The 15,001-nt window shown below is 41.9% G+C and overlaps 1 protein-coding gene across 1 annotated transcript in view; it reads right to left on the reverse strand.

The window, feature by feature from the left end:
- Positions 1 to 15,001, reverse strand: part of LOC308099801 (protocadherin-15-like) — a gene marked incomplete at its 3' end in the record, with an annotated part of 359,052 nt that overhangs the window by 282,936 nt on the left and 61,115 nt on the right. Inside the window, exon 3 of the mRNA XM_080448598.1 lies at positions 965 to 979. Coding sequence (XP_080304724.1) covers positions 965 to 979 — 15 coding nt within the window. The remainder of the gene's footprint in view (positions 1 to 964; positions 980 to 15,001) is intronic.

A 15,001-nucleotide genomic window follows, 5' to 3' on the forward strand; every position in this document is an offset into this window, starting at 1 on the left:
CGACAGGGAAAAAAACAACAACACTAGCAGCACATGACACACAGGTAACAACATCTCCAGAGACACAGACAACACCAGGTGGGTGGACTGGAGACGGGCATGGTAGTGAAGAGGGCAGACAGAGACAGACAGGTGTGTGTGTGTGTGTGTGTGTATATGGACTATGGAGGGGTTGAAACGTTCAGCTTTAAATAACGCAGGCGCTGTTGAAAGGTGAGAGACAGACAGACAGACACACAGACAGAGAGAGAGAATGGGAAATAGAGAGAGAGTGGATAGATGGTGACAGACAGGATGAAATGAGAAGGGAAAGAAAGTAGATCGGTGGTTTTCAAACTTTTTTGTGTCCAAGGCACACCAAAAGGGCAAGTCCAAAATCTCACAAGGCACACCTGTATTCATAATCTGTGCCAAGTAACCACAACATAGCACGTGTTATCAATTTAACCATCACATAATATTACATTTTCATACTTTCAAAAAGGTTAATATAATATATCTACAAGCTATGTGTCGTGATGTGACGTGATGTGTACAAATAAAGTGTACTAATAAAGTAAATACAAATAAATAATAACTGTTTGTACTATATCGTTTCTGTCGAGTGGAAACCTTGTATATCTAAAAACCGAACTCCAAAAAAAACTTGTATTCCTATGAAAAAATCTAATCTACAAGCTCACAACATGTCACGATGTGATGCGTTGTGAGCTTGTAGATCAGCTATGTTCGCTACTATTGCGTGACACTCTTGTATGACAAAGTAGGGCATTGATTTATTAAAATGAACATAAAAAGTTGAAATAGGTCGATACAAGGTTTCTGCCCAACAATGATATATTGCAATAATAATATGTGGTCATGTAACCAAATCCCAGGGCACACCTGGACATGTGTCATGGCACCCCGGTTTGAAAACCACCAAAAGAGAGAAAATGAGGTTAGGCCTCGAGTTAGGTCTTACCCTCGTGCTGCCAGTCTGAAGGGGGGGGTCGGGAGTTAGTGGAACCAGTAGCAGAACAGAGGAGAAGCATGGAAGAAGAAGAAGAGAGAAGCACCAAGACAGTTGAGTTGAAGATAAACAGAGACCATAAAAAGAGAAAAAAACAGAAACAGAAGACAAGAGAGTAAGTGTGGGGGTGGGTATCGGGTAGAAGAAGAGACAACAAAATAAGTAGTGTTATTAGTGAACCACACACTGAGAGCTAACATTTCTAGCAAACAGGGCCAGGAGGTATTGTATCTCCCTGCCTGCCGGCAGCTGCCAAATGACATCACCACACCACAGGTGAGGTACTGTGGCAGCAGGACCTGAAGCTTTAGTTCCTGGAAAAAAGAACCGTGATAATGGCACACACAAAAGGTTAACCACACACACACACACACACACCCCCACACGCACGCACACGCGCACGCTCTTCTCCCCAGGATCCATTCGTTGTTTGTCAAACTAAATGTGATGCTTGCTGGAAAATAACCGATTTTCTGCTGAGAAACGTGATGCACACGGTGGGAGCCAGAGTTTTCAGAACACAACGCACGTCCTCCTGATGTCAAATGGTGTCCTCTTACGTTACAGGTTACCATGTCGTACAATTTACAATTTAGGCATTCAGCAGACACTCTTATCCAGAGCGACTTACAACAAGCAAGGTAATCACATACACAGAATGCAGAGAGACAGTGTAGTGCCTCGAGAAACTATAGGATCCCAGGTAAACCGAGAACCTAGCATACGTCTAAACCACTGTTTTACGTTTAAAGAAGTAGAGAAAATAGCAGATCTAAAAGCTCACACAACGTGGCGCGTTTTCACTAATTTCACTACTGCTATTTTCACTACTTTGGGTCCCTGAATCTAATTTCTATTTTGGGTCTTGAACTATCAAAATAGCAATCTGGGCATCGAAACTATAGGTAAGCAATGACCTAGCATCCGTTTAAATAACATGCACATCTAAATTGCAGCCTTAACATTGTGGTCAAGAAGAACTAATCTAAGTAACAATAACATGAGAGCGAGTGACCAAGACATGTCTGCATGGTAGCCATAATATATTGGTCAATCGCTAGCATCAATCGAGGCAGAAGGTGGCAGTAAGGGGTACAGAGAGAGAGAAGTGCAGTGGTGTAAAGTAACTAAGTACATTTACTCAAGTACTGTTCTTAAGTACACTTTTGAGGAATTTTTACTTTACTGTATTTCCCATTTTCAATACTTTATTTCTACTCCACTAGATCTCAAAGCCAAATATTATACTTTTACTCCACTACAATTATTTGAACAACTTTAGTTACTAGTTACTTTGCAGATATAAATTATTATATTATAAAACACAGATTAACCACTTTAGCCCTATTTTATATATAGGCTATTTTCAAACATTTTAGTACTTTTACTTTTGGTACTTAATAGTGATGAGCGGGTCGACCCGTAACCCGCGGGACCCGCGGGTCAACCCGCGGCGCGGGTAGGTCGAGTCAGGATTTCAGAGAAAATTATGCGGGCTGAGGGTGAGCGGGTCACCCTATGAAGCCTTGAATCCATGGATTATTTTTTGTTTTTGTCGCATTCCTTCCTTTATTATTTGATTATAATAAATTTAGCCCCATTGATTCCGGTAGGAGACACAAATGCATTTGTGTCTCCTACCGGAATCAATGGGGACAAATTTATTATAATCAAATTATTGGCTTAGGAATGTGACAAAAACTAAAAAAATATCTATGAATTCAAGGCTCCATGGGGTGAGTAATTAATAGAAAAAAAGTTATTTTGGGGGTGAACTACCCCTTTAAGTATATTTTGATGCCAACACGTTTGTACTTTTTCTCAAGTAACATTTTGAACACAGGCCTTTTACTTGTAACAGAGTACTTCTACATTGTGGTATTGATAGTTAAAGGTAGGGTAAGTATTTTTTGGTTAAAACAAAAAGTATTTTGTTAAAAGGTTAAAGCACTATATTCTGATAGTAATCATTGCTATAGAGTGTTTGTTCAGTAACAGGAGTCTTCCAATTTTGCCTGCTCATTTCTTAGTGACATCACTTCCAATTTCACTTGTTTAATCTATATCCTGATTGAGTTCTCTATCCTGATTGGATAAAATTGGAAATGAAACTGAAACGAAAATGCATTTTCTGTTTTATGAAGAGCTGGAGAGACAAGGAGACTCCTTTTACTGAACAAACACTCTATAGCAATGAGTACTATCAGAATATAGAGCTATTTAACACTTATTTTAACCAAAGAAAAGCACTTACCCTACCTTTAAGTAAAATATCTATAACATGTCAGTACTTTTTCCACCTCTGGAGAAGTGCTAGGGGGCGAGGTGGAGTCTGAAGAGAGGGACAGACGGAGAGAGAGAGACGGACAGACAGACATAGCGACACCACAACAACAATCATCACTCCAGGTTTTTTTCCCACTTGCCTTCTGTCTCCTGGCTTCAACCACGCAACTAAGCACCTGTTGCCAGGTGCCAAACGGTGGATAGTTTTTCCTATTAAATATGCATGTGCCCCACAAGCCCTTGCCAGTAATGTGGGGGTTTAAAAGTGCAACATTAATCAGTAACAAGACCCTGATGTAATGTTTTAATTAAGTTCGTTTCGTTTCCATAGCACCGGAAGGTACGCATTATAATCACATATAGCAATTAAAATGGCAATGAAAACATGGGACATTTTATTCACATGATTGTGGATATTTTCGTTTTTCTCATTCCTTAAAGAGGTTATTCGGAGGTTAACGTATTCATTAAATTTGTTTGTGAACAACTTTTTTATTAATTAAAACTAGCAAACACACTACGTATACACGCCATATCGGATCTGCTGCTTTTGCTGCTTTTGTGTGACACTGCAGTATGATCAAGTAGTACCATTAAAATATGGAGGTTTCTGCCCGACAGCGACGATATACTGTACAGTGCATGCACAGATGCGAGAAAGACCTTTCTAATGAGATCATTTTGACCCCTGTTAGTCTTGCACAGGACTTGTCATGAGTAGCAATAAGTGGTGGCGTTTTAAGTATTCAATAGTGGCAAAATAAGCCATGACCCAACGCTTACAGGATAATTTCCTTTGAGGCAGTGAATGAGGCGAAGGAGAAGTCTACATTGTGTGATGGAAGAAGTACTCATATTTTTAACTTAAAGCGGCTCCATGTAACTTTTTAAATTTCATCCAATCTGTATGGTAGAGTAAGTTAAAGGATCTACACCATGAATTTGAAAAAATATTTAATATCCAATTGTTTATGTCCCTCAAACGTTTTTCAAAAGGTTTGAGCCTAAATCAAGCCTCAGATATACTCATTCCAACTAACTTCTCTCTGGCTTATAAAGCACTTTCAACTGCAATACCACATTGTCCTGTTTGGCACGGGGCACTATTGAGCCAGTTTGTATGCATGGTATCTCTTGGTTGTGTGTGGAAAAAGTAAAAAACATTAAAGAAAAAAATAATTAAAAAAAAATAAAGAAAAACAATATTATTATAATTTTTATATATTTTTTAACTGAAAAAACGGGAGGGATTGCACACGAACGTGACGTCACGTTCGGGTGCAAATCAGTTTGGCCTGTTTTGAGACCGATTTACAGAAAACCCCAGATATGCTGTGAAAGCCTGAGTGTTCAAACTGGGGTATTTTTTGGGATAGAAGTGAAACCCCCTTCCAGAGTGGAAATCTTTGAAAACGCTCCGCCACCCGTCTCCATGTAAACATGCAATACGGGGGAAACAACAAAACGTGTGACGTCATGGCTCACGTCGGTTCACGCCGTGTATGCTATTACATCGGTGTAAACAAACAGCTATGATAGGAAGTAGAAGGGAAGTGGTTCTACGCATGCGTGACTGGTCTATCTGGCAGCGCGTCTCACCACCACCTAGCCACCTTGGCATGCACATTACAGCGTTGCCAATCAACGTTGTGTCTAAATGCAGAATAAAAAGTGAGAATGCAACGGCACTTTGTCGTTTTCTGTTCTGATCGTTACCGCGTAAACGTGGCCTAAGATCGTGTCAAAGGTCATGTCTCACCTAGTCTCGCGTTACCAGACTGTTGCCTCCCACAATTTACAAATGTTTCCGGCATACAATCTGGGACTCGGAAGCTCTGATCATGTGTAAGGGGAAAGCGGATGCCCCTCCCCTACCCACTTCCGTTTTAGCATTGTGCAGTGGCGCAAAGGAGTCCGACTGGAATCAACGAATCTCATAAACATCGTTTATGTCTACTAGTGTCTTCTTTCAGTTTTTTCAGCGTTAATTCCATGATACTTTTCTCAGTTTTCTGTGATAAACAATCCTCGCACAAATAACATGAATTTACCGCTCCTATGACTCTATGCTTCCGCCTCGGTTCCGTTTCCACTGGGACTACGGGTCCGCGGGCGAATGTCTTTCCGGTCTGAACAACTTCCGTTAAACAGCTTTCGGGAAGTGGAGTTCCAGACTCTATATATCATTCAGAGATTGTGGAATAGTTGTCTGGTGACGCGAGACTATGTCTCACCTAGACGGGATCTGACATGACTTTTGACCCGATCGTCAAGATTACATTTATCACCTGAGCAAGCAGACATGCTCTATTAGCTCAATGGTAAATGCTTCAGGAACCGGGTTCAAATTCGGGGTAGAAGAGGATAGTTACATAGTGCAGCAGCTTTAAGTAGATGGATCAATAGTAAAAGTTGGGCATTCTAAATTCACTTGAGTAAATGTACAAATGTATTGGCATCAAAATGTACTTAAAGTACCAAAAGTAAAAGTTGTCAAAACGTATACAAATCTTTTGAAAATAGCAGTATACAGTATATACATATATATAGGTTTGATGCGGTTAATGTAATGTGTTGTAACAATAATCAACATCTACAAAGCAACTAGTAACTACAGTTTTCAAATAATTGTATTGGATGAGACAAAATTTGCATAGGCGTAGAAGTAAAAGTATTGAAAATTGGAAATAACCAAAAGTATTGTAGAAAGTAAATACTTACAGTACAGTACTTGAGTACAGGTACTTAGTTACCGTACTTTCCACCACAGAAAGCTGCGGTAAAAAACAGAGTCATCATTTGGAAGAAATAAATAAGGTAGTGCGAGGTCACATCGCTGAAGCCCAGAGGCTACTTATTCTGTCCACGTAACGCGCCACAGCTTTACGCCATCAAACTTTTTACTGTGTGTGCATGCATGCGTGCGTGCGTGCGTGCGTGCGTGCGTGCGTGCGTGCGTGCGTGCGTGCGTGCGTGCGTGCGTGCGTTGCTCAAAATGGGTACTGGAGTACTTGCTTTTAAAAAGAGGTAAGATATTTAAAAGTGTATTGCTTTTAAGAAATACTTCAGTATTGAAAATGTCAAAGGTTTTCCAGGAACTTTCAACAAACACCATTGGTAGTGAAAATAGCAGATCTACAATGCCTCGTGTCAAACTGAATGTAATGCCTCAATTCCTACAATTCAAAGTGCTTGTCAGGGTGGGTGGGGGGGTCCCAGTTCAAATATGATTATGTTGGGGGGGTCCCCAGTTCAAATATGACTCCGTTGGGGGGGTCCCCAGTTCAAATATGATTATTTGGGGGGGTTCGCGGCCTGAAAATGTTCTGCTCCATACTACCATTACACCTCATTCACACACAGTGCTGTAGCGTTTGGCTACGCTAGCTGCCGTTGAAATTCTAAAATGTTCCACAGCGGCATTAGTCAGAGTGAATGATTGATATCTGAGGTCATCACAGTGGCTTGTTAGCTGTGACACTTTGTCCCCTTAAAGGCCTGTCTCACGCTGCGACTGCTCTCGCGTTCGGCTGTTGATTCATTCCCACCTTGAAATGAAATGCTGATTCCCTTTTGCCACGGTGATTGAAAACGTTTCTTATTTCGTTTTGCAGCCGGGGACCAGAAATAAGAAATTCACTCTCACACCCCTGGGCTTATATAAAAAATACAAAGAAAATGTTAAAGGACCACACAATACACGTCATTTTCCATTCACAGCTTTGGCCATATATCATACATAGACCCATTAATGGCTTAATCGTTTTCCTAGTCTTTAAAACGTTAATAAAAACTGACCTTAACCTAATATCTTGGAGTTACTTTTGGACATTTTGTTCAGGATTTTTGGCAGGATTTTCGAATCAATCTGTGCTTTAAAAGGCATTAACCAATTAAACCCTATATATACACTTCGTTGACCAGGGTGCCCCACGGGGCCCTACTTGGCCCCCCCCCTCCTTTGTTCCCAATAGACCAATCTCTTCGCCAAAATATAGGCAATCTACAAGCTCACAACATGTCACGCTGCGGCGCGTTGTGAGCTTGTATGTCTGCTGTCTTCGCCGAATGCTCACCTGTTATGGCGTGCCCAGAATAGAGGGGGGGTGTAAGGCGTGTGGAGGAACACGCTATCCCTCCCAGTTCCCCTCCCTGTTGAACAGGTGTCATTAATCCATTATACACTATGACCTACGCTCTCATAGTACAGTGTGGACCCAGTGACTCTGGCTTCTCATTCTCTCCTCTTGTACCTCTGAGTCATTATTATCACAGACCGATTAGCAGACTGAAATCTTACATTTAATTACATTGGCCTTGTGTAATTGAAGTGCGTGCGTACAGAATGTCTTTTCCTGCAGCTGCGTTCCTCTTTCACTGGTGCTGTGTACAGTATATATCTGCAGCCAGTATTGATTTCTTACTGGTAATCACTCTACACAATCGCTCCAAATCTCCCCATTTCTCACGTGTACAAGTGGCTGTGCTCCCTCGCTGTCTTAACCCTTGTAGAGCTGCCTTTTTTTTTATATCTTGAACATTTTTGCAAATCTTTGAATATATCAATTATATTTTTTTAAAGCGAACATTTGTATCTCTAATCTTTGCTTCTGGGGGGTCCCTGGAACAAAACATTTTGAGATGGGGGTCCGCGGCCAAATACATATCTAAAAAATGGTCTAAATCCTAACAGCATGTTGCTATATCAGTGGTGCTCCAACTTTTCCATGTAAAGGACCCCCGAAATAATAGATATTTGGCCGCGGACCCCCATCTCAAACTATGTTGTTCCAGGGACCCCCAGAAGTACAGATCGGAGTTAAAAATGTTCGCTTTAAAACATATATATATATATATATTCAAAGATTTGCACAAAGTTTCCACTAGTTTTCAAAAAATAGCAGATCTACAAGCTCATAGCGTGGCACCGAGTGCCGCGCTATGAGCTTGTATATCTGCTATTTTTGAATAGCCAAAGAAATATTAAAATGACACAGATGCTTTCCCGGATTGAACGGGTCAATGTTCACTATTGGCTACATTTCAACCTGGTGTCCGTTCGTTGGGCTGAATGTCATTATTGTGCAAACATGTCAACATATTATATATACGAGTGGTTCTCAAGCTACCTTTTTGGGATCAGGGCCCTCTTGAAACTGTCAGTAGTGGCGTTTGTGGCAGACCCATCTGATCGCGTTTTCAGAGCATGTTCATTTTAATGATCAATCAATCAATTGTGCTTTACGGCTTGGATTAGTGGATCGAACAGGTACTAACCTGTTAGGGGCAGTGATTCTCAACCTGTGGGCCAGGGCCCAGTACTGGGCCCATGAGGATACTGCAAGTGGGCAAAACAATTAATATTTATTTTAATAATTATGTATTAAAAAAGCCATGGTATTTTAGGTCCATTGATCCGAGCCAGAACACAATCAATTGATTGATGATTAAAAATCAACAGGCTCTGAAAATACACTTAAAGGAGAATTCCGGACATTTTAAGTGTTATCTTTGATGTGTCGTTACTCACCTACCGATGTAAACAGTGGCATTGTTTATTCCCAGAGATTTCCCTGTCGTCATATTTTCAACACCCTCCGTTGTCATAATGGGAGCGCGTGTCATAGGTAAATTCGTCTATTATAACCGATGCAAAGTTATTTTTTTCTCTACTACTACTCATTGTGGTGTCTCATGATAGTAAAACATGCAGTGAAAGTTCCTGAGAGGCTACCGCTAATGACGAACGAGCTAACGCTAGTTGCTTGTTTCTCAACATGGCAACACCAAGTTGCCAGGTTCTGGGAGAGAAACAAGCAACTAGCGTTAGCTCGTTCGTCATTAGCGGTAGCCTCTCAGGAACTTTCACTGCATGTTTTACTATCATGAGACACCACAATGAGTAGTAGTAGAGAAAAAAATAACTTTGCATCGGTTATAATAGACGAATTTACCTATGACACGCGCTCCCATTATGACAACGGAGGGTGTTGAAAATATGACGACAGGGGAATCTCTTGAAATAAACAATGCCACTGTTTACGTCGGTAGGTGAGTAACGACACATCAAAGATAACACTTAAAATGTCCGGAATTCTCCTTTAACACTGCCATGTTAAGTGGTCAGATGGGGTGGGCCGTGAACGCTTTAGAGAGGGGGTCTTCAACAGGGGGTTCGGGACCCCTAGGGGGTCCTCAGAGTTACTACAAGGGGGCCGCCATATCTTTGTGTGATGATTCTTTTTTTTTTTTTACATTAACCACTTGAACCCTAACGATCCCTTTTCTGAGGAGAACTTGAGCCAAAAATAGCAGATCTACAAGCTCACAACGCCTCGCACTGCGAGGCGTTGTGAGCTTGTAGATCGGCTATTTTTGGCAAAGAGGTATTGGTGTAGAGGGGAAAAAGGTAAGTTTAATCTGAAACACAATTTTACACAATATAGAGGGGGTCCCTGCTTCATCTCTCTCTCAGCTAGGGGGTCCTTGGCATGAAAAAAAGAACCCTGCTTTAGAGACTTTCAAGTGGATCCAGAAAAGGTTGAGAGCCGGTGTGTGTCAGAGAATAGACTCCGACACCATTGTATGAGAAGCTGTGTAAAAAGCAGTCGGAAAAACGGCATCGTTCCTCATGCGCTACCATGTACAATGTTCATCTCTGTGTTACACTCTGAAAGCCTTTCCCTTCTCCTGGACCCCAGTTAACCCACTCCATGCCTCCCAATTCCACAATGTAGCCTTTTTTTAGGATTTGCCCTGCTCTGGTAAGTGGATAAGTCCATAAGCAGCTTTCCGTGTGTGTGTGTGCGTGTGTGTGTGCGTGTGCGTTGTGCCATACCTCCTGTAGCAACATAGTTCATGCTCTGTTAGTACCTTGAGTATTGTAGCCATGGGTTCTTAACCCATTCAATCTGGGAAAGCATCTCGGTCATTTTAGATTTCTTTGGCTATTCAAAAATAGCAGATATACAAGCTCATAGCACGGCACTCATGAGCTTGAACTGTAGATCTGCTATTTTTGAAAAATCGCAATTTGGCCGATTCCACAAATGTCGTCTAAATCCTAACAGTTTTTTTTTTAAATCGTAAGTTGCTATATCGGTGGTTCTCAAAAGTTTTCATGTCAAGGACCTCCAAAATAATATGAATTTGGCCGCGGACCCCCATCTCAAAATATTTTGTTCCAGGGACCCCCAGAAGCAAAGATTTGAGTTAAACATGTTCGCTTTAAAAAAATGATTTTCAGGATTTAAAAAAAATAGTAGATCTACAAGCTCGTAGCGCGGCACTCTGTGCCGGGCTATGAGCTTGTAGATCTTCTTTTTTTGAATAGCCGAAGTATGAAATAATGGTTATAGCTCAAATCTAAAATGACACAGATGCGTTCCCGGATTGAATGGGTTAAAGTGTTCATGCTCTATTACTACCTTGAGTATTGTAGCCTTGGGTTCTTAAGTGTTGTATTATTGCAACTTCCCACACTCCGAATCCCGGGTGTCACATTGTAACCATTTAACTTAACACTGGAGGATTGCATGAAGCCAGAGAGCCGAGTTGGACACTGGGTGAGGAAACGATACTATATCATCATTACTCTTGAGGCCGTCTAATTGTGTCCACACAAAGTGTTTTTTTGAGTTGGCAGCGCCAGTCTGCCAGGCATTTCTATGACAACGCTGGTGCGCTTCTCTTCCCTGCGCCCGAACATCGTGCTTCAAGCTTGAAACGGTTCAGAGAATGAGCTCTGATCTTTTGATCCTCCTGGCTGTGTCTGACAACCAGGTCATTTACGAGCCGACGTCGAGTCGTTACCACAGCCATGATTTGCATGTTTACATTGTTTCAGCTAAGCGTCAACCGAGCGCCCAGAAGTTTTGAGTTTTGTAGTCAACATTCGTGTATGTGCTGTACGCGTGTGTCTGTTCATGCATTTCTGGCTTGCTGCTACCCCACTTGTGTGTGTGGATAGTGTGCGTGCGTGCGTGCTTGCTCAGAATAGGCACCATTAGCATTGCAAATGGTTGTACGACGTGTTCTTTCTGTCCACTCGGCTCTGTCTCGTTTCTCTTCAAAGCAGTATTCTGACATCCATTACTCCCACATGCTACAATTACCACCCCCTCCCACACACACACACACACACACACACACACACAGACACACAATAGTTCACATTATGAAGACGTAACGTTAACAAAGCAGACTGTTGCCGTGATCCTTTAAAAAAACCTATGCTGCTGATGCAGCCTGACAGCTTGTCGCGGGTTCGAATCGCGTTCCCGACGACCTTTGCTGTGTGTCACTCGCCATCTCTCTCTCCCCATTTCCTGTCAGACTAATGTATAATATCTAATAAAGGCAGAAAAAGCCAAAAAAGGATCGGGATTTTTATTCCATTTTACATTGCGCACACGCCGCACACACACACACACACACACACACACACACACCCACACACACACAGTATTCTTCTCCTCAGAGAGGATTTGCATCGTCACTGTGATGTGGTTTGTTGTTTACGTCTCAGATCGCTCGCTCTGACCCACTTGCTCTGATGACTTTAAATTGCCACCGGAGGAGAAACCCGGGTCCCACTGTTTTCCCTAGTGGATGCAGGTGCTCTAATTGCAGCTGCTTGAATAGTGAGCACACGGTATGAATCAGCAGTGCACAGCGTGTTGAGAGTGTTGAGAACGGTGTTGGACAGTAACAAAGTATATTTACTCGAGTACTGTACTTTAACGGTCATGACACCCATTTTGTAGTTTGTTTTTCAGCTCAGGTTAAAAAACTAGAGCAGATTAAAAACATGGCAGACTAGTAAGCAACAAACCAAACCAAACAATTAATAATGAGGGTTAGATTTTCATAATGTCCAGAGTCAAGGGCATGCAAATGTGGAAGCATGATAGACAGTGTTGACACACCTAAAACACACACCTGTTATTATTTTTGATTAGCTGCAGCTGTGTTGCTTACATCACTGTGCAGCCTGTCATGTTTTTTTCCCCCTGCTGTAGTTAGGGTGTCATGCCCCTTTAAGTGGTAAGAAAATAATTCGATCCCTGCATGTTAACAATAACACATATAATGTTCTTCCTCACAGCATGATTAAGTACCAGAGGCACGCCCCCAATAATAATACTATCTAGTACGCTGTCTGACGCAGAAACAGTATTCGCCCAATAACAATACAGAACACGGTCTGACACAGTATGCGCCCAATAACAATACAGTACACTGTCTGACGCAGTACATGCGCCCAATAACAATACAGTACACTGTCTGACACAGTACAGTACATGCGCCCAATAACAATACAGAACACGGTCTGATGCAGTAACGTCAAACTGCGTCCCTCTCTGTGTCTCTGTGTGTCTGGTGCACACACGCATGCGTGTGCACGCATCCTAGGTGCATGGCCTGTGGTGTCACGTTGGCATGTTGTCACGTTACCGTCCTGTGCACATGCATACTTCATACAGTAGGTGCTGCAGTCTCTGTGTCTGTCTCACACCGTTTGTGTTGCAGGGTGCATGCACGCACGTGCTGCATACAGCGGGTGTGGCAGTATCCGTGCCACTGTCTGTGTGGGGTGTGCATGCATGTGTGTGTGTGTGTGTGTGTGTGCGTGTGTGTGTGTGTGTGTGTGTCTCTTAAATCTTTCTGTGTGTGTGTTTGTGTGGCACACAGTTCATGTGTCTGTCTGTCATGAATTGTAAAGCAGCCTATCAAATTATGCACGCTGTCTCTGTAGCTCCCATTCGCTGGACGGATAGCTTTTCCCAGTTGGCTAGTTCCACTCCATGCACACAGACATATATCCCATAGCCCGGCGGGACGGTGGTTCTGAGATTATGAAATGACAAAAATCCCCTCCCCTACTGGCCGTCGTGGCCGATCGGAATAGTAGTTTACGAGATTAGCTTCAGACAGACAGACAGACACAGGCGAAAACGTAATCTCAGGCCCCATTCAATTAGCAAAAATGTTGTATTACTTTGTCATTCGTGATAGTAATATTATTTCATAAGGCATTACTAATGTGCTATAACCCCAACGCTGGCTAAATAGAAAGTGGCCAAATGTTGAGCCACTTTCTACATTTAGTTTTTGTTTGTTTTGTTTTTAATGAACTAAACAAGAACCTTTTTGTGGTTCTCCTTTGTCAAACACGGTTTGTGTAAATAAGCTCAGCTTTCAATCTGTCTAATCAGATTTCACCCTTGTTAGGATAAGGATGTTTTCTCACAGAGAAACTGCCATGAGCCCTCGACAGATTGTCTGAAACCCATGTTCATTTTCCCACCAAGTTCTGTTGTGAGAGAGGCAATAAACATTTTGTAATTGAGTTTTTTTATGGCTTGAAGGTGAATTTGACATGTTGTTTATTGAGATGATCTTTTCAAATGAAAGCAAATTACCTTGCAGTCAAATTTAGAAGATTGTCTTTGGATTAAGCCACTGGAGTGCACAGTGCCTTGATTACCAATTAGTGACCAAATGCTGCTTCATATAATGGTTTATGTTCCTCCATCTCCCACTCCAATTCCCACTTTTAGTTTTTTTTTTTCTTACTGAGGGCATCCTATTCATTGTGTGGGGTGGGGGGGGGAGCAACATTCCCTGAGATTAAACCATTACGACCTGAGGCCTATTCTACAAATGTCTTCTAAATCCTAAAAGTTTCCTGAAAAAACTTCTGTTGCTATATCAGTGGTTATCAAACCTTCGTATTTGGCCCCATCTCAAAATATTTTGTGACAGGGACCCCAGAAGCAAAGATTTGAGTAAAACAAATTTGCTATAAATAAACACACACACACACACACACACACACACACACACACACACACATATATACACACACACACAAAGATTTTCACAATTTTTCAAAAATAGCAGATCTACAAGCGTGACGCGCTGCAAGCTTGTATATCTGCTATTTTTTGAACAGCCAAAGTATGCAATAATGGTTAAAAATGGTTTAAAGAAATCTAACACAGATGCTTTCCCGGTTTTAACGGGTTAACTGAACAAAGGCTTGTTGTGCATCTGCTGCTGGTGGGAGTGGGAGACAGAAGAACCCAATCAGCCACAGCCAGGATAATCAGCTTGTACAAAATATATGAATACGAGCGGCTGGGGCATCATGTGACGACGAGGAAGCCACCTGCTCTGTTGAAGGGAAGTGTACAGTAACAGTAGGTGTGATGTAAGTGTTGTCTAGATACATCTCCTCTATGCTCTTGTAATGTTAATTGGATAGATGTGTGGGACGTCGAGGGCATTGTTATTGATCAGTAACAATATCTTTCAGCTGTGTAGCACAGTGGCTGATTATACACGGCGGCAACATGCCTCCAATGAGAGCCATGGCACCAGGCTTACTCATCCGTCTGGCTCACCGAGTAGTTTTTCCTCTTCTGTACTCAAACGTTTTCATGTCAAGGACCCCTAAAATAACCCATTCAAACAGGGAACGCATCTGTCATTTTAGATTTTAGTCATGTTGTATACTTTGGCTATTGAAAAATAGCAGATATACAGTACAAGCTCATACGAGCTTGTAGATCTGCTATTTTTGAAAGAAATCATGAAAATGTGTGCAACTCTTTGAATATAGGCTATGGGGGGGAGGTCCCTGGAACTAAATATTTTGAGATGGGGGGTTCGTAGCCAAATACATATAATTTTGGGGGT

Source organism: Gymnoscopelus braueri (assembly GCF_963280865.1).
Source record: "Gymnoscopelus braueri genome assembly, chromosome: 14".
NCBI classification, from domain to species: Eukaryota; Metazoa; Chordata; class Actinopteri; order Myctophiformes; family Myctophidae; genus Gymnoscopelus; species Gymnoscopelus braueri.